This window comes from Ursus maritimus, unplaced genomic scaffold, assembly GCF_017311325.1.
Source record: "Ursus maritimus isolate PB19 unplaced genomic scaffold, ASM1731132v1 scaffold_21, whole genome shotgun sequence".
NCBI classification, from domain to species: domain Eukaryota; kingdom Metazoa; phylum Chordata; class Mammalia; order Carnivora; family Ursidae; genus Ursus; species Ursus maritimus.
In genome coordinates, this window is record NW_024424564.1 from 573981 (window position 1) to 594079 (window position 20099).

The window sequence follows — 20099 nt, forward strand, 5'->3', positions numbered from 1 at the left end:
GCGGGACCCACCCTGGCGGCCTCCCCGGCGGCGGCGGCGGCGGCCGCGGGAGCTTTGGGAAGGCGGCTGCTTCCTGGAGGGGGCGCCCACTCCCCTGAGATCGTTCTCTACCCGACGCGAAGCCTTTCCTCCCTCGGCCGCTCAGCCCAGGGAGTGGGGTACGTCTCTAGCCTACCCCAAGCCGACGTCCGTCGCTGGAGGAACCCCCAGCTCATAGCTCCGAGGGGTCCTTACCTTGCACATTTCCGACCCCACGGAGCCCTTAATCCCAAGGAGCCCCAAACCCCTTTCCCCAGGAAGTTCCTTTCTTTCATCCATCCCCAGGACTTCCCTTTTTCAACTCTTTCTGAGTCTCCCTCACTCCTAACACCTTGCCTCAGCACCCCCTGTCACTCCTTAACCCGAGGAGTCCTCTAGCCGCCACCCTGGGGCCCAGCCCCTTCCCTCCAACTGACTACTCTGCAGGCCCCGCCATCGCCTTCTAAATAGCTTTGCGCTCTTTGAGACCCCAAACTTGTCTGGGCGGGAGGACCCCCCCTCCGGGTCACCCGGTCCACCAGCCTGTTCCTTTGAGTGGCGTAGAGGCGGGGTAAGGGGCGGAGGGCGGGGGTCACAGGGTGTGTGTGTATGGGGTCGGGGCCGGCCTCCCATTGCCACACTCCGTCCGTGGTCGCAATGCGGACCCCTTCTGTAAGCGCGCGGCCAGACACGGTTTTGGAAGTCACGGTGGCCGAGTGGTTAAGGCGTTGGACTCGAAATCCAATGGGGTTTCCCCGCACAGGTTCGAATCCTGTTCGTGACGGCCGCTTTTTTCCCCCCCCCTTCAGGATACGTAAAGGGGACCCCCCCTCCGCCCCGCGCACGTGTCTTTCGTGCACTTCCCTTTCTGTCTCAGAAATAGAAGCCGAGAGGTCTCACCTCTGGATTGGGAGGGACGGAGGTGATCATGAGCGGCTTACTCGTGCACAACTGGATTGGACATAACTGGCGGCCAGGACACAAGGCACTTTCCGAATTCTGTAACTTCAGGTTTGTTAGAGCTTTGGCACACGTTTGATTCTTGGGGAAGGGAATGGCAAAGGATTTGGTGGAAGAAGGGTAGGTTTTGGGAAATGTGAATGCCTGTTGTGCTATAATAGTCAAAATTAGAGTTTCCAGGAAAGGGGGCACCTCTGGATTTCATGACCTGAGTGTGATTATAATTGAGACCCAGGAAAAGGCATTTCTCTCATTTGGATTTCTTTGAGGCGGCTCATCTCGGCTCTCACTGAGCTAGGAGGAAGTAGCCTGTTGAAACGTAAACACTACACATCTAGCTGGAGTGTGGGGAGATAATCCTTTTTACTGAATGCTCATTAGGTGCCAAGTACTGTTCTAAAGTCTCCGTGTATTAACCAAGCTAGGGAATTAATTCCTTCTTTAACCTCCAACCCTCCTGTACTCACCTTATCTGGTTCTTCCTATCCCCCAATTTCTGATCACGGGGAATATGTAGGATACTTGTTGAGGATGTTCTTTTTGTATTTCATTATCTTACACAGCATCATTTTCTCCAAGAAGGATCTCCCATAGGGCAGGGAGTTCAAGAGTAATTCACAGAGCTTTCTACACGTTTCTACTTTACAGTTTCCCGCCTTTGTACCCTTACTCATGCTCTTCTGAGATCATCCCCGCCACTGTCTCCTTCCCACCCCAGCACTCCCATCATTTATAACTTCCCATCCTGCACATCCTTTTATCCTTCCTCTTTGAGGCTCTTGATTACTCCAGCTGGAGTCATTCTACCACCACCACCGACTTGGTTGCATGCAAGACATCTTTGACACCCCTCTGTAAGAACTAATTAAAATAAAAGTAATATTCGGCTTCCTAAATAGATCTTAGATCTGTTCACGTTTCTCAGGGTACGTGCAGGCTAGACCAACCACTTACTGGAGTCATTAGGAAAGGAGGTTGTAAAGCATCCAATTGTAGCCGAGACCTTAAACCCTTCCGTGACTGCTTTGTGTGTCTCATGACCTGGTCCCTATTCACTCACCATTCTTTCCTACTCACTACTTTCCAACCAATGGCATTCTTTTAGTTCCTGGTATAGTATTTGTCTGTGTTCATGCTATTCTCTGCCTGAATCAATCTTTCCCATCCTCACCTTCTACTCAGCCTCCACATCAGTTTTGGTTCTCCTGGTAAGTCATCTCTAACCCCTCGTCACCCACCATACCCTAATCATGTTTTGTGAAGTCTTTCTTCCCCAGTAGAACATCAACTCATGGCACAATACAAGCCACTCGATTGAAAATTAAATAAATAAATAAACTTTGTTGAGTAAATGGATTTTTTACAGTAGTTATGGATGCATATTTTAATCTTCACTCAGGCTGGACTATAAGCTTCTTGACAGGACTGTGTATTTTGGTTTTGTTCTGTATTTCCTTTACTAGGCCTTTATACGCAGATGTGATCGAGTATGTACTGAAAGAACAGACCCTTAACAGGCTCAGTACTGAGCTTCCTACCAAGTGCCATTTTGCGCATGCTCTCAGACTTAAATGTCTGGAGAGGCAAAACCAAAACTGACCAGCAGAGGGCAACCAACAACTGTGTTGCGAAGGGAAGGCGGCACTGTGGCTTACAAAATGGAGGACCTGGACGCAAAAGCTAGCAGAGGTTGTTGGGTACTTGGAGATCCTACCTTTCGCTCTCAAATGCTTCCTTTGTAACTGTCATAGATGAGAGTCCACGGCTTCAATCCTTAATGTACAATAGATAATTTCAAATTTCTACCATCCCCACAGCCCACCGCAACTCCCCAATTCCTTTACCTTTCCTCTTCCATTCAACAAATCCTCTGTCCTCATGTATTTCCTTGGGTTTTACGATCAGGTACCCCCCAGGCATTCCTTAGTTTCTGGTTCGGTGTTTGACTTTGCTCATCTGCCCGACAGCTACCTTCACCTAGGCTTGTGATCCTACTCATTTCAACCTCCTAAGGAAACTTCCATTAACATCCTTCCATGACATGTTCAAATTCTATCCCACTGGATCAATCCATTAAATCAGAACTAAATTACACCCTCACTTGACAATTCCAAATGATCACGTTGTTTTCTACTTCCATTTTTTTCTTTAGATTTTAAAGTAGTCTCTACACTCAACTTGGGGCTCGAATTTACAACCCCAAAATCAGGAGTCCCGTGCTCCACTAAGCCAGCCAGGAACCCCTACTTCCTTCTATTTTGAATAAAATGTATACTCTCGGCATCCAGCTTCACACTATCTTAATATCCTGTTGTAAAAACCTTTGCTATGTTTGGAACCATTGATTTCTTACTGGACTTCAGAGACACTGTACTCTCGTTTTTCCTCTTAGAACATGGTTTCTCCATCTCATTTGTTTTCTCCCTCCTTCTGTGGAATTCTGCCAAAAGCTTTATTCTTTTCCCTCTTCCCAAGACAAAAATCCAAAGCCAAACTGTGGTCCTATACCTCCAGCTACCCATACATCACCTAAAATGCAAACAAAACTTCCCTTCCCAGAATGACATTCTTGACTCTTCCCACTTCTGTTAATGCTGTTCTTGCAATTCCATTGTTTCCAACTTTAAGAATTAATCTGGCATTCTTCTTTCTCCCATGCCCGATATTCATCAATCATTGCTTCTTCCACCACATCATCTAATTTGTTACAATGGCCTTCCAGGCGCCCCAGTTTCACCACACTGAGCTCTACAACACTGCTTTCATCATGCTCCCCTGCCCAGGGACTTCAACGCCCTATCTGATCACACACATGCTCCTCTGAGCCTAACTCACCCATTTTTAAAAATCCTTAATTCTTTCCAGCAAGATACCCCCAATCTATTCAGGCTGAGCATCTCCACGTGACAGCTTGATTCCTTCTCTCATGCAGCTCCTTCACCTTATAGCCAAGTAGCTATTGCCACCCTATACTGATCTTTTCAGCGACAAATTCTTAGATCTTAACTAAAATTCTTTTATGTGACTAAAATGCTAATGTGGGGGACATCTGGCACACAAGAACTTATTGTCCCCTTCCACGTTGCTGACTTATTCCAAATGTTAAGAGGTCTGGATCTCTGTAGTTTATCCAGTGATCATTAGAGGACTTCAACTGAAATTATCTCAACCTACACTTATCTTAGGAATGTGGTCATTGCACAAAACATTTCTGGAACTCCTTCATGGCTAGTTTACGAGCCACATTTAAATGATTCATTACTTGTCAACTGTACTCAAAACACACACACCATAATCCTAGTATCATACAAATCATTCCTTCAAAATTACTTTTATTTAAAAAAGCTGAGGCATTCGCCATCTTTATCATTCATCTATTTTTCAGATTTTGTTCCAGATTACTTCTGGAATTCCCCAAAGTCCCATTCTTAGCCTTCCTCCTATCCTTTTAGCGCTTGCATTCATTCCTAGAATTTCTTGATCACCTTTGGGCAGATAACTCCCAAAGCCACATCTTTAACCCTAACTTGTTGCTTTTAAGCTCCACATCCACGTTTCCATTTACTGGCTAAACACCTTTATGTGGGAGCATTTTTAACCCCGAAGTTCCCCACATGAGCTCATTACTTCACCCCGAAACCTGCTCCTCCTCTCCTCCTCCCTATTCAGGTTAGTAATGACCCTGTCTTTCATTCTCAGAGACCAGAAATCTTAGCCTTTATCTGTGATTCATCTTTGGTTATGTGCCTCTTGTTATGTGCAGCGGTTAGGGACTCAGGCTCTGCAATGACTTTCTGGGTTCAAATCCCAGCCCTGATCCTTACCCATGTGAATTTTATTGCCTGCTTCCCCACACAGAAAATGGAGATGGCAATAGCGCCTTTTAATAAAATTGTTGGGAAGTCGAAATATTTGATACTTAAAATAGTGCCCGACTCACAGTAAATGCTCAACGCCCTTTCCTCACTGCCAGTATCTGAACCTGTTCAGAACTCAGTTCAGGGATTCTTCTGAGCAGCATGTCACCATTGGTAGTAGGTAGTTGACCCCTTTCCTCCTCATTGTCCCATCGTACTGAATCCTTATTAGCAATGTATTGTTCTGTATTTCCCATTCCTTGTTCAAGTGCATGTCACCTACTAAACCGCAAATTCCTTTAAAGACTTCTCAATGACTTGTGTATCTTCTATGCCTAGCACACGTGACACGGGACAGGTATGCTATACATGCTGGCTGAGTCAATCTAGTCACTTACTAAGGCCTGTCTATTTTCTTCCCTGATGTCTCTTGTCCTCCTGCTCTTTCAAGCTCTAAACCTATTGCATGAATTAGGGCAAAGCTTATTTAATATTGCCACCAGAATCATAAGCTGGAAGTTACTCCCCTTGTCAAAAACTTACTTGTAAAACTATAATCGAAGTCCAAATTCCCTGCCACGTATTCAAAGCCCCCCAGGAATTGGCCCCAGAATAATTTTCTAGTCTTATCTACGCTTATTTCCCATTATTTCCTTCATCAAATTCAATGCTCCAGATGACACTAGTCTCTTCCTTCTTCGACATATCCCTCACCTCCACTTGTTTTTATTCGTGCTATGATCTAAACCTAAAGCAGAGGCTGCAAACTGATGGCCCCTAGATTTTTGGGGGCAGCCACAAGTTATTTTTTTAAATTGAGCTAACATTTAAAATTAGGATGGCCAATGGTTCTTGAAAAATAAGATTGGACAATGTGGGGCCCCTGTTCTTCTGTGGCAGGAGCCTCTTGAGCTGCACTGCTCGCTGCCCCCTTCTTTCAGGGCACTTAGCCAGCTTTTAAAAAACCTCTCGACAACCCTAGTGTAAATGAAGAAATCAGGCTGATGGTGGGACATCTGGACCTATCTCCTGATGTTACACAACATAAAGAACATCTCTCCTGTGATGTCTTCTATCCCCAGAACTGCCTAACTTCCATCTCTCAGATCCTAGATCTAATTCTGCTTAGTAAAAACAGGGGTAGAGGAAGTTAAGGGGCACTGCGAAGAAGCAATCAATCAAATCCAAAGACCACTCTCCAGGACAATGGGCCCAATCTCTTCAACAGATAACTGTTATAAAAAAGGTTGTTCCAGGAATCTAGATTGAGAGTATAAATGGGGCACCTGGGCAGCTCAGTCAGTTAAGCATCGAACTATTGATTTCAGCTCGGGTCATGATCTCAGGGTCCTGAGATGGAGCCCGTCAGGCTCCACGCTCAGCGAAGTCTGTTTGGGATTCTCTCTCCCACTCCCTCTGCCCCTCACCCCAACTTACGCGTGCTTTCTCTCAATAAATAAGATTTTTTTTAAATGAAAGTCTTTTTAAATTTTTGTAAAGATTTTATTTATTTATCAGAGAGAGAGAGCACAAGCAGGGGGAGAGGCAGAGGCGGCAGGCTCCCCACTGAGCAAGAAGCCTGATGCGGGACTCGATCCCAGGACTCTGGGATTATGACCCAAGCCAAAGGCAGACGCCCAACCAAATGAGCCACCCAGGTGTCCCTCAATAAATCATATCTTTTTAAGAAAGTATAAAAGTGGGGTGCCTGGGTGACTCAGTTTGTTTAGCATCTGCCTTTGGCTCAGGTCATGATCTCAGGGTCCTGGGATCGAGTCCCACATCGGGCTCCCTGCTCAGTGGGAAGCCTGCTTCTCCCTCTTCTCCCCACTTGTGCTCTCTTGCTCTCTCTCTCTCAAATAAAATCTTTTTTTTTTTTTTTAAGTATAAAAGATAGTTAAGACACATAACCTGGTGTAATGCATGCTTCCTGGACTAGATCCAGGGCTGGACAAAAGTTAGCTCTAAAAGTACTTTTCTTGGGCTCCTGGGTGGCTCAGTCAGTTAAGTGTCTGCCTTTGGCTCAGGTCATGATCTCAGGGTCCTGGGATTGAGCCCCACATTAGGCTCCCTATTCAGCGGGGAGCCTGCTTCTCCCTCTCCCTCTGCCCCTCCCCGCTTGTGTGCTCTCTCACAAATAAATAAATAAATTAAATTAATTAATTAAAAGTACTTTTCTTGAGACAAATGGAGAAATGTGAATACAGATTCATTTTAAGCATTTGTTATGGTAGCAACGTAGAAAAATGTTCTGATTCTTCAAATTAAAATACTGAAGTAAATCAAAACCACCTTCATACTTCCCCCGCCCATTCTCCCAAAGTTAAAAGTCTAGAATGGGTTGGCGAACTTTCTACAGAGCCAAGCAGTCAATGTTTTAGGCTTTATGGGTCATGGTTCTGTGGAACTACTCCGCTCCGCTGCTGTAATCTAAAAGCAGCCACAGACAATACAGAAGGAAACGGGCATGGCCGCGTTCCAGGAAAACGCTGTTTGCGAAAGCGGGCGGCAGGATTCGAGCTCTAGTTTGCCAACCTCTGATCCAGAAAAGATACGTCGTCTCTGAAACAAGTCCTGCCTCGTACCCATCAGAGTCAGTGCTTTTATCTTCCCTCTGCTCACATTCTGCTTGTAGATCTGCTTACCACAATTATTACTATGTCTTATTCCATTATGTATTTATCTCCCTATGGAATAAGTTCTTTCAAAGTCGGTGCCACCGTGCTACACGACATCCATCCCCACCTGAGCTCCTTGCGGAAGATATTCAATGAATAATGTTCCCCAAAACCAAATCTACCCCAAAACAAAGATTTGGCACCACTTGTGACATTTACAAGAACGAGCAGCACGTTCTGAAAGTAATTGTGAAGGAGCTGCAAGGGAAAAAGAGCACCCCGGTGTCTCTAGATACTACATACGTACTAGATGCTACACACATCGCCTCTTCCGCTCTGCAGTGTGATGTGCCCTCAGACCTTGTGCATGCGAGCATAACGGACTCAGTGGGCACAGGAATGTCCTTATGCCCTTTTGCTTTTTTTAGCCCCACTAGAGTACCTAGAGTGCTAATGGATTTACATTAAGTGCATCATAAATGATCCACAATTTAAAATATACTACTGGGGGAAAAGATTTCCTTTTTCTCATGACCGAGGGGCAGGTGGCGGCGACTGCCCACGTAAGGCTTTATCGAGATTTGACCACCAGAGCAGTGTAGTCACCCCAGGCTCCCTTCCTTGTGTTTACTTTCTTAGTTAGGAGACACTGGGCAATGGAATCCCAGATTCCAAAACAAAGGTGCTTGTGGGACAAGGGAAGGGTGCATGCGTATCTTCTGTAGAAAGGGTCCTAAAACTCCAGGAGCACTTAGGGAAGACATGGAATTTGGGGCAAAGGCAAACTCTGGAAAGAACACAGTTCAGATCACTGGCAAGAACATGTCGGCTGCTACAGAACACGGGACAGGAGGGAAGGTGGTAGGAGGGCATAAAGGGCAAAAAAGTGAGGTGCACACTCCCAGACAGACATCCTGCTAAAACAGAGGTTAGTTCTGAGACAGGGGTAGGTTATAAAGCAAGAAATAAGGGGAATCAAGGTGAGAGAAAGGCCAAAGCAGAGAAGAAAGCTTCACAAGAAAGGGAGTGATGTTGGATTAAGAACTGAGAATTGAGTAAAAGGTTTATTATTAGTGCAGTTAACACCATGGACCAGCACATATAACACAACCAGCAACCCGCAGAGACACTAGTGCAAAGGGGAGGGAAGCCCTGACTGAGCTTCCTGGCTCCGTCGGAGGGTGACGACAGGAGGGTATAGGCCTTGGTAAGGCAGGCAGGGGCAGAGGGGAGTGGAAGAAATGTAGTAGCCAGACTAAGTATAGCAGCGTTTTCAAATTCCTGAGCACAATGTCCTGGAGCTGGAACATAGGACTGTTCCCTACTCCCTTCAAGCTGTATCCCTCCTCCCCATTCCCAGTGGAGCCCTGACCCAAGTCCTCAGACCTACAACAAGCTGGCCTGGAATAAAACTCCAAAGAGAGAAGAAGCTGTTATATGGCCAGATCTCTTCCACCCCACTCCCACCTGCCTATTAAAATAATCACACCCTCTATCCTGCCCCTTCTCTTACTCTACCAGCCACCCCAGGGATCAAGGAATGCTGGGTAGCCGAAAATGGAGCTGAAGTCCTCAGAGCACATGGGTGAGACCAGAGCACAGCCTGTACTCAGAGACACAGAGACATCATGTCTCTCCCCCCTGGCCTGGTGAAGCTTAGAATCCAATTCTGGATCTCCAAGGAAACTGGAGATTGGGAGGTGGAAATGTCTTCAAAATTAATACTCTATAAATACAGAGTTTTACAAGGAGACCCGTGGAAGGGCTAGGAGCAAAGTTCTCCAGAGGGCACAGGCATCAATGCTGGACTGTCGCATCCATCACTGGAACAGAGGAAGCGCCTCATCTCAGATGGGGTAATGGAGGGTTGGGGCGGACAAAGGTTCAGCCGAGGACTCCCTTGGCCCTTCCTATATTAAAGCCAAAGGTTGTGCTGAAAAGGAAAAATATAAAAGAGATCCCCCATCCCTGTCCCGCCCTATCCAGAATCCCCACAACAGGAACATCAAAAAGAAAGTTTTGAGCTTTGTTAATTTTTTTTTCTTTTTCCTTTCTTAAAAAAAAAAAAAAAAGTAAATAAATTAGATTGCCAACAATGTGGCTGGGCTGGAAAAACGGGGTAGCCATAACCAGGCCATTCTAAAAAAAAAAAAAAAAAAAAGTGGGAGGGAGAGAAATACAAACAAACAACAATGGCCAAAGGAAATTCTCAAAATAACTAGTTACAATCACAGGGCTGGAGAGGGGTCTGTGGAACTATCACGGCCCATCTGCCAGAGGCAGTGCCTACCTGATCTCAGCAAAAGCCAGAGCGAGCTGCTTTTCGCTGAGCACACCCACCCCAACAGACTAATCCCCCACCCCAACCCTGTCGTTCCCTAATTATGAGAAAACGTAGGAAAACAGGGCTCATCCGGAAAATTTCGGCATCCCAGCCTGCACGCCCGCAGAACGAGCAGGGCCTGCACGGCGAGGTGGGCTGGACAGAGGTCCAGTCTTCCCCTCAGGGCCATCAGTTCCCCTCAGGGCCAGTTAGTGGCCTCACTGCTTACGTCTAGGGTTTTTGACTCCACCCTCACCATTTCTTCAGGATGTCTGCTCCCCAGAGCTGCCCTCTCATGCTGTTTAGCGTCAACACGCCTGCCCGCTCCGATTCCCTGGTTTGGGAGGAGGGGGAACGATCAGACAGTCCTCGCTCCACCGATCCTCTAGAGAAAATGAATTCTTTGTGCTTTCTAAAATATCTACAACCAGGGACCCTAGGCAGGAAAACAGATATAGAGGTGGGGACTTTCCCCAAACTGACTGAAAATTTACAGACATCTTAGGGGAAGAAATGAGGCAAAAGGAAGGAATCTGGGTTTCCCACCTGAAAGGCTGAGCAAAGTGCCCTGGGCCCTTCAGGGCCAGAAGAGGAGGGAAACGTGCGGCCCACGTGTAGGCCACAGTATTGTGGAGAGGAGGGAGGACTCAGGGGCCAGCTGCTGGAGTGGTGGGTTTTCTGCTCGCCGTCCCTTCCCGCGAGCCCGTCGAGACTCCTATATCTCTTCCACGCCATGCGCGAAGATCATGACAAGCCCCGGCTCCTGCACCATGTCATCGCCCATGTGCTGGTTCTCGCAGGCCATCACAACGACGGCCTGCTTGCCGGGGATGCGCTTGGCCACGTAGTTCTCGTAGTAGCGCCGGTTCATCTGTCTTGTCTCCAGGGTGGCCAGACCCTGGGGCCAGCTCCGCTCGTGGGCATTTTCAATCAGCTCGTTGACGATAGAGGCCGGACAGCCACTCTCCACCAGGGAGCGCTTGATTACAGCCTGGAGTACGGCATCTGGGGTCGAGATCATCCCTCCCCAGCGGGTCACTCTTGCGGGCTGCAGGGAGTTCACCCACCTGTGTGGAGCGGGTGGGAGATGGTCATTCCCAGCTCATCCCCCCTTTCCTGCACTGGCGTTTTCTCCAGTTAGGAGTGACCACCCCTCTGTGCTCGGCTTAGCCCTGGATCTTCCATCTTCCTTTTTCCACCCCTGGTTCAGAAACTCCAAATCTTTCCCTAGTTGGTCCCATGTGAGTCACTACAAGTCACCAGATTCAACTCTCCAAGTGAAGAGTTTCTGTCATTTTTCTGAAAAATCCCAATACTTAGCACATACAGTGCCTGGCACGTACTAAGTGCTCAACAAACGTGTACTGGATGAAGCAATGGTTCCTCTACGCTGGGTCCCGCGCAGCACTGTTTGCACTATATATCCTGATTCACACTTAGAACTTAGTCTGTGAATTGTACGGGACTCCAGCACGGAGAGGGACTTTAGACTTTGCTTCTTGATGCTGCGGTTTAGATCACTCTCCCGGATTTGCATTCACTCTCTTCTCTGGATTGTAAGCTACCTGACGACAGAGACAATCTCTTTCTTCTTGGTCCTCCTGGCACTCCACAGCCTTTAATACAGGGCTTTGCACGTGTGGGTACTCACTGAAGTCTGGATCAACGGCAGACTTGGGTAAGCTTTCCCTTCCATCCACCCAAAAGAATAAGAGAGCCTACAGTGGTACAGTGGGGCTGAAACTCATCCTCTTCTCTGTCCCTGTCCTTCATCCCAACGTCTGAAAAGCGGTGGCCCCAGCCCAGCCCTCTTATCACCCCCCTTCTGCCACCCCCTGCTCCTCCTCCTTTCAGGGCTCGGTGCCAGGACGTGGAGCACAGTGACTCCTGTCCTGAGTGACACTCACTCTAGGATCTCGTTGTATTCGATTGTCTCCTCCAGGTTCTGAAGGTTGGGGTTGACACTGCGGATCGCACGCATGTATGCCTTTAGCAGCTGGATATCTCGCTTCTGTGGGAGCGAAGAATCATCAGGGATGATGGTCAGGGCAGACAACAAATGAAAAACAAAAGTTTGTCTTCGAAGGAGGGCAACTGAGGGATCTGGGGAACACCCAGACCTGTAAGTTTCACGAAGATGGGGATGTGACTGTCTCATTCACAGCTGTATCCCTAGTGCTTAGCAGAGTACCTTCTTAGAGGAGGCATTTAATAACGTCAGGTCAATGAATGACACTGAAGGAAAGGGAGAAGACCTCCAATCTGATTCCCTACCAAGCCACAGGCAGAGGATCCACGCACCCAGGCGCACGGGCGCGCACGCACACACAGGCAGTTCCACAGCTGTTCTCTGCACCTCTCCGCATAGGGACGGGTCCTGTCCCGCGCTCTCCAGGGCCTACCTGCTCCGCCAGCTGGTGCTTGTGCTCGGCCGAGCTCTTCTCCAGCTCTGCGATGCGCGTCTGCTGCTGCTGCACCACCGAGCGCAGGTGCTTAATGCAGTTGTGGTTTGGCAGCTCATCTTTGGGCATCTCCAGGCTGCCGCCCAGGGTGGGAGAAAAGCAGAACAGGACCGTTCAATGGGACATGAGGGCGAAGGCAGGAAATTGCCCAAGGGGCTTTCCTCTAGCCCCTATTTTGAATATTTGGGCCCCCCTCTTCTTTATTCCCTTCACTTCCTTCTCCCCAGCTCCCCCCACCCCTGCCCCTACTCCTTTGCTCTCTACTTTCTCCGGGCCTCTTTCCCTTTCTAAGACAGTGTTTCATCTACCACATGGCTCTTTTCTTCCTACAGATTCTGCCCGTGCACTCATTCCTTCTGAGACGCCCTACATTCATAGCCCTAGCTAGCAGCATTTAATCAAATACTTCACACCCCAAAGAAAGCAAAAAGCCAGGGCAGGAGGAAATATGAGAAGCCTAGAAATTAGAGCAGTCAATCTGACAAAGAGAAAGGAGTACCAGGCTGACAGGGAAGAATAAAGGCAATCAGTCCTTAGTATTAGCACACAGACTGGGAATTTTTGCCTCCTTTCTTTTATTAAAGCACAAGCAAAAAGACCACAGTTGAAAAGCAACACGGAAGTAAGATCTTGGGGCGGGGAGCCAGGGAGGCCAAGGACACTCCTTGCGTACATTCAGAGGAGACCTCCTGAGCTGGTGAGCAGGGGATCCGGAGACGGGGGAGTGGGAACGGGGAGTATGGGGGGTTGGGGGCCATACGCCGGAAGGCCCTTATCTGTGCGGGGCAGAGGAAGGGAAGTGATCTCACCCGCAGCCTTGTTCACAGGTCACAGGCCGTTTGGGGTTGTGCTCACAGTCACTGAGGTGAGACATGAGGTTGTCAAGCCGGACAACAGCACTACAGCCAAACACAGCGTTGTCACAGGCAATCTGCAGCTTTGACAACATGTTCCGCATGATCCGAGGTACCGGGCGCAGGTGGGCGACCGTCACCACGCTACGGTCCACCGGACACGTCTGCTGCTGGGAGAACCACTGGGTGATGCAGGCATTGCAGAAAGCATGCTCACAGTGAGGTGCCTAGAAGGAAAGGCAGGGTAAAGGGGGCACAAGAGAATTAGCAGGAGCTAAGAGCCTGAATACGATAACTCTGCAAAGCCACTCAAGCGTCTGAGCAGCTTCCGAGACCAGAGGTCCCTGGGGTCACGGCAAAGTACAGATGCGCCATGGACAAGGCATTGTGCAGGGACAGGGTTCAGAGAGATTTCCTGCGCTCAAGATTCCAAATGGATTGTGACATAAGACAAACAAGTAAGAAGTTATATAACAATAAGAGGTATAAATAATATTCCACGACAACAGGAGGAATGACATAAGGCAGTCAATTATTAATTGCCAACTGGACTGCATACACAGTAACTGCCAAAGTCCAGAGGAGGATGAGATCTTTCTAGGCTAGGTCAGTGAGGGCAGGTATTTATGGAGAGGACAGAATTTGATATGGGTCTTGAAGGATTAGTAGAGAGAACACAGGGAAGAGATTTACTGGCAAAAATGCAATGTAAAAAAGCAAAGCAAAACAAAAGCCTGGAACTCTGGTTAGAGGTTCAAAGTCCTCTCTGTAGGGGCCCAAGTTCCTATCTTACGAGGGGTGACCTGAAGCATTGCCCTGAATCCTAATGGCAAGGCCTATCCTCCAAAACAAGGCCATTTTCTCACAGAATCACATTCTTTTCAGTTTCATAAAGATCATATTTCAGCTTACTTCCTTGATAACTCAGATAACCTCTAAAGTTAATCCCTCAAAGTGAGAGGATTCCCAGGCTTCTGTGGAGACACCATCTGGCTTCTGGCATGGGAGAAACACATTAGACACTTAGCAGTTGATGAATAAATGGCGTACTATGTCCCAAACACTCTGCTAGGTGCTTAAGATACAAAAGACAGGTTCTGCCTTCGAGATGTTCACAGACACTAAAGACTGGAAACACAGAAAGGCCTCGTAAGGGAAGAATTCATTCTCAGGGTGCCTGGGTGGCTCAGTCGGTTAAGCATCTGCCTTCGGCTCAGGTCATGACCCCAGGGTCCTGGGATCAAGCCCCGCATCAGGCTCCCTGCTCAGTGGGGAGTCTGCTTCTCCCTCTGCCTGCTGCTCCCCCTATTTGTGCTATCAAGTAAATAAAATCTTAAAAAAAAAAATCTTTACAGACCCTATCTCAAAAAAAAAAAAAAACAACAACCCTGAAATTTGTCCACTTTTCCCCATCTGTCCTGCCACTAACCCAGTTCAAGTTATCATCTCTCACCTACATTATTAAGTGTGTCTTCTAGCTGGCCTTCCTACTTCTACCCCACCCCTTTATAATTCAGTCTACCTTCATCAGCCAGAGTGATCACTTCAAAATGAAAACTAGATCTTATCACTCCCCTGCTTAAAATTTACAATGGCTTCCCACTGTACTTAAAATAAATCCAAACTCCTACTTGGAACCTATAAAGTCCTGCTGGATCTGGCCCTGTGCCTCTGACCTCTCCTCACCTCACGCGGCGCTCCCAGCACTGTGTTCAGGCCAGTCTGGCCTCCTTTCTGTTCTTTGTTTACATCCAGCTCCCTCCTGCCTCAGGGCCTTGGCTTCTGCTGCTCCTCCTTGCCTGAAATGCTCTTCCTCTAAAGCTCAGCATGAACGTCCCCTTATTACTCAGATCTCATCCCAACTGTCACCTCTCTCATGACCATCCCATCCGATCCTGATCCTGCCACTCCTGCAAAAATATACAGAATGTGCTATGCTCTGTGTAAGAAAAGTTAGACAAATAAACTACTATAAAGAGTTAACTATCGGGGGGGACTGCACGGGCTGGGACGAGGATGGAATAAGAGTTCTCACTGTATGCCTTTTTATACTGGCTTGATTTCTGAAGCAAACGAATTTATTGCCTCTTCAGAAATTATGATGTAGGGGGGCACCTGGCTGTCTCAGAGGAGTGTGCAACTCTTGATCTCAGAGTCGTGAGTCTGAGCCCCATATTGGGGGCAGAGATTACTTTAGAAAAAAAAAATGATGTAGGGAAATCAGCATTCCTAGCAGGTGCCTTCCATCCTTAGATACGTATCTGGTGACCTGGCATCCTGAGGTCTGCCAGACCTGCTCCTCAGAAGGCGGAGGTGGGGGGCGGCTCCTGACTTAGACTGTCACCAACCAACACTGACTTCTCCACACGTGACTCACCTCAAATGACAGTGCCAGGGGAGGGAAGGAACTGACACAGCCCATGACCTCTTGACACCACCGGGAGAGCATGCTCCACCCCCAGCCAATCTGCTTCTAATGGCAGTAGGCTGCGAAGGCCCAGACAGGCGCTAGGTCCAGGGCTAGCTGCCACTGGAATGCAGTCTGGTTTTCAGTCAGCTCAGGCATCTGCACTCCTTTGGGTGCTTGAACACTGGAGTAAGAGTAAACTCAAAGGATCAAGAGGAGCCCCCTGGGAGCTGTAGAAGCAGTGAGTGGGGGAAGGGCCACGAGACCTCACTGACTAGTGGCCTGGTTTGGAAAATGGGATTAGGTCTGGCTAGCCAGGAGTGCCAGAGGATTAACTGGTATTTACAGAGGGCGGGCAGTAAGAACCATGCAGGATGATGTCCACGAATACCACGGCTAAGAATTCATCTCGCTCATGACACTTGCCTGTTAATCATGAGTTTCTCCTCATACTTGCCCCAGGAAGATACAACCGACTCTGGTCTGGCAAGGCTCGTACAGAAACGACCTAATGAAGGTGGCAGCTTTCGTATCAACATGCAGGGTACACGGCTGCATCAAAAAGTGGTTTTTCTAAGAAATCCCAGGAAGAAAACAGGACAATACATACAGTTCCCACTCCCTGTTTGTTAGTTAGCAAGCAGGCTGAAAAGGCCTGCGGGCAGACCGGCTGATTAACTGAAACATTACATCATCACAGAGAGAGAACTCATCAGGAAAGTCCAGAAGTTCATCACAGCTAGGAAGATGGAACCTCATCAGAGCCCCTGCAGAGGAAAGGAAGTTCCTGAGCTACTATCAGAAGACAGAAAAAAAGGTGACCATTTTACAGCAGAAAAATCTCCACGCAACCTCAGAAGAAAATCAGAAGCACCGGACTCCTGTGGCATCTACGTCTAGACAGACTCTGGAAGGCCCTATTCCTTTTGCAGCCGCCACTGCTCCTCTGCACCAATCCTCTAGTCTGTGTACGTGTGGCGCCAAGGCGGTGGGGGAGGGGAGCCAGAACACAGTGACTCCCCCACTGGTCCCATCACCTATGAATATTTTTCATTAGCTCCACTGTCGTCTATGGCCCCCACCAAAACTGCCATCACACCAACTCACCTGGACTGGCTCCTCCAAGACTCCACTGCAAATAGGACAGATAAGGTCTTCGTCAACATCCCCCTGGAAACGGGTTACATCATACCCCATGTCTCATCACTGAAACCCAGGTCCTGGAAGGAGCAAGAGGAAAAAAAAAAAGCAGCCAGTTCAAAAGAAGCCACAAATATGTGCCAGTCTGAACTCACTACCAAGATCCATTCATTTGTTCAACAACTATTTATTGAGCGCCTGGTATGTGCTACTCATTTGGGGGGGAAAATCTGACTCCAGAAACTTAATTCTAATGGGAGAAGATACTACATAAGCATACGTTTAAAATATGAAATGATAAATGCCTTGACAGGGCATTATGAGGGCAAAAGATGTGGATACCTGACTCAGGCTGAGAGAGGGAGATTCTGAGAAGTCTTACAGGAGCAGGTGTCATCAACAGGACAAGCAAGAGGAGCTAGGTGTTGGGGATGGGGGCAGGGTGGGGCATTAGCATTAGGGCTTTAGGCACATGAAACTGTACATTTAAAAGCCCAGAAGTAAGAGGACATACGATAGGTTCAAGAACCCTGAATGCTTCAGAAAAAGGCTAATCTGAAGGATCTGGAGGAGAGAGTGGCTAGAGAGGCAACCAAGGGTCAGGCCATGTGAAGTCTTATGTAAGGAGTTTGGGCTTTATCCTGAAGTCTATGGGAAACCACCGAAAGACTTCAAAGCAATGATGCAATAGAAATGCTCTTCACCCTGTCAACAGGGGTGAGATTAGAGACAGGAAGAGCGTGTAGGCAGGAGAGAGATGGTGATAGTCTGAACTTAGGTGGTGGTGATGAGGATAAAGAAGGGAAGTTCAGGAGAGCAAGGACTCAGAGTAGTGAGGCTGCCAGGCCTCTTCTTCGGCTTTTTAAGCGTCAAACCCAAAGAAGTCACTGCACAGTGACTGAAACCCTCCTGTGGATTTCTAATTGGTGGGCTAACTGGACTGAGGATGGGCACCTAATTCAAGGGCGGCCACACCACAGACCAGCCATCAGCTGTGAGTGAGGTCCTAGAAAAGATGAGCTGCATCGGATAGTTCTCAGGAATTTAGAATCACGCTGACTTAAAAGGGTAGAAAGAATGGGATGCAGAAAGGTCTTGCTCCGGGACACCTGGGTGGCTCAGTCGTTAAGCGGCTGCCTTCGGCTCAGGGCATGATCCCGGCGTTGTGGGATCGAGCCCCACATCAGGCTCCTCTGCTGGGAGCCTGCTTCTTCCTCCCCCACTCCCCCTGCTTGTCTCTCTGTCAAATAAATAAATAAAATATTAAAAAAAAAAAAAAAAGAAAGAAAGGTCTTGCTAGGTCAGTGCAAGCTAAAGTACAGCACTGGACTGAGTCAGAACTGACTGGATTCACCGGCTATTATTCACTACCTATGTGACCTTGGACAGGCTACATCAACTTCCTAAGCCTGTTTGTTTATTTTTTTAAAATAGATAAAATGGGTATAAATAATAATAGAAGCAACTTTCACAGCGTTATCCACAAAGAGCTAATATATATAAAACATTTAGGGCCGCTTGGGTGGCTCAGTCAGTTGAGGGTCTGACTCTCGATTTCGGCTCAGATCATGGTCTCGGGGTCATGAGATCACCCTGCGTTGGGCTCCAAGCTCAGCAGGAGGTCCGCTTCTCTCCTTCTCTCTCTCCCTTTGCCCCTCCCCCTGCTAGCACGTGCTCTCTCTAAAATATACAAATAAATCTTAACAGAACAAAGCACACATTTAGCAAAGTGCCTACTGGCCTATAGTAGGCACTCAACACATGAGAATAATCACTATTTATATATATGTTTAATTTCTACTACTTGATTAAAAATTCCTTAAGAGCAGGGGTGCCTGGCTGGCTATGTCAGTAGAGCATGCGACTCGTGATCTCAGAGTCATGAGTTTGAGCCCCACGCTGGGTGCAGAGATTACTTAAAATGAATAAATAAATTAAAACTTAAAAATAAACAAACAAACAAATAAATAAAAATAAAAATTCCTTAAGAGCAGAAACTTAGGTTCTGCATCCAACATACCAAGCCTAGGTCCTTACGAATCAATAAAACGTGTGGTGTGTTCAAATGTTGCTTTCACTAGGAGTTTTAGCAGTGAGGACATAGTGGACGTCTCCTATTTCACCTAACATCCCATTTTCTGTAAATAGCACCAGTTTTCCTTTAGGAATCATAGCCGGCTTCCTTGGGGACATGTGACCCACCCAGGACAGCGACAGTGATGCCTGGCACTTCCATGGAGCTCTCAAGGGTGGCTCTTTCCCCTAGGGCTGCACAGCTGACACAATGTACAACCCAGAGTGGTTAGAGATCATTTCTGCCATTAATGAGGAGAGCCTGATGAAGAAAGCAGAGCTGAGGGGCACCTGGGTGGCTCAGTCGGTTAAGCACTTGCCTTTGGCTCAGGTCATGATCCTAGGGTCCTGGGATCTAGCCCCACATGGGGCTCCCTGCTCAATGGAGAGCCTGTTTCTCCCTCTACCGCTTCCCCTGCTTGTGCTCCCTCTCTCTCTGTCAAATGAATAAATAAAATCTTAAAAAAAAAAAAAAAAAGAAGCAAGCAGAGCTGAGAGACAATTCAGCTGAGATCATTTGAGGTCCTGGATTCAGTGATGCCTGAAGCCACAATCACCTTTTGAACATCAGTTACACGAACCACCAAATTCTCATATTACGTGTAGGCTAGTTTGAGCTGGCTTTTTGTCTCTTTGGATTGAGAAAAATCCTGGCGATGCCTGGCTGGCTCAGTTGGTAGAGGAAACAACTGCTGATCTCGGGGTTGTGAGTACGAGCCCACAACGGGTGTGGAATTACTTAAAAAACAAAAAACAAACAAACAAACCCAAACCAAACCAAAAAACCCCACAAGGCTAACAGATACAAGAAATCTTTCTTTACCCATTTTATACAGGAACAATGATACCCCATGACGGTGCTTCATTTATACTGACCTCTAGCACGACCATTTCTCTATATACTTGTTCCTCCTTTTCTAGGGCCTAAAGCTTATAAACAATCCTCTGAAATTGTCACTGTAAACCACCTTGGCCAGACTATCGCCTATAAAATGGGGTGGGGAGGGGGATACCGACCATGTACGTGTCTCCCCTCAGACCACTGATTTGTTCCAAGACCAACATAATAGGGGAAAAAATGGAAGCAAAGGGTGTAATTCTCCTGGATCTATCAACAGTGAGTACATGAATGGTAATATTGAAGCAATAACACAAGAAAATATAAAACCCAGAACTAAGGTCCCTGTGATTCTCCTTGTCGCACCGCACTGAACAATGAGGATAGTGGTAAGGGAATGAGAGCAGCCCACGGTGTCTTTGTTCCGTGTACTGTAATTACTGAGAGCTGCAGAGGGCCCCATGGCACTGGTCCCCCAGCGGCCACATTCCAGCGCTTATGCTCCTTTCTCTCTCATCCACGTGGCTCCGGTGGGAGTTGCCCCACTAG

At 47.7% G+C, this 20099-nt stretch overlaps 1 protein-coding gene, 1 long non-coding RNA gene and 1 other non-coding gene across 5 annotated transcripts; 2 read left to right on the top strand and 1 right to left on the bottom strand.

Moving 5' to 3' along the window:
- LOC103656129 lies at positions 1 to 16613 on the top strand. 2 transcript variants are annotated; one of them, XR_005836650.1, is made up of 3 exons: positions 1 to 158; positions 828 to 1029; positions 15962 to 16613. It is a non-coding gene; the product is annotated as an uncharacterized LOC103656129 (long non-coding RNA). The 2 variants fall into 2 exon arrangements; XR_566550.2 differs by lacking the exon at positions 15962 to 16613 and adding an exon at positions 8975 to 9458.
- On the top strand, positions 721 to 802 carry TRNAS-CGA. Its single transcript has one exon. It is a non-coding gene; the product is annotated as a tRNA-Ser (tRNA).
- On the bottom strand, positions 7026 to 16719 carry RNF41 (ring finger protein 41). Of its 2 annotated transcripts, XR_005836649.1 has the most exons (6): positions 16607 to 16719; positions 13048 to 13319; positions 12179 to 12314; positions 11684 to 11787; positions 10323 to 10843; positions 7026 to 9363 (listed from the first exon to the last, which is right to left on the bottom strand). XR_005836649.1 is itself a non-coding variant. In XM_008712301.2 (5 exons), exons 1-5 carry the CDS (start codon positions 16694 to 16696, stop codon positions 10492 to 10494), a joined length of 954 nt encoding a protein of 317 aa, XP_008710523.1. In that variant the 5' UTR covers positions 16697 to 16719; the 3' UTR covers positions 9471 to 10491. The 2 variants fall into 2 exon arrangements, 1 of the variants encoding a protein (XP_008710523.1); XM_008712301.2 differs by lacking the exon at positions 7026 to 9363 and having other exon boundaries at positions 9471 to 10843.
- Positions 16720 to 20099: the final 3380 nt, after the last annotated feature.

Bases quoted from the DNA above. Each gene is read 5' to 3' on its own strand.
- RNF41 (XM_008712301.2), bottom strand. From the start codon at position 16,696: ATGGGGTATGATGTAACCCGTTTCCAGGGGGATGTTGACGAAGACCTT. The intron at 12,315-13,047 runs GTGAGATCACTT...CCTGGGCGGCAG, and splicing joins ACCTGTGAACAAGGCTGCGG to CCTGGAGATGCCCAAAGATG. The intron at 10,844-11,683 runs GTGAGTGTCACT...CGCTCCACACAG, and splicing joins GAATACAACGAGATCCTAGA to GTGGGTGAACTCCCTGCAGC.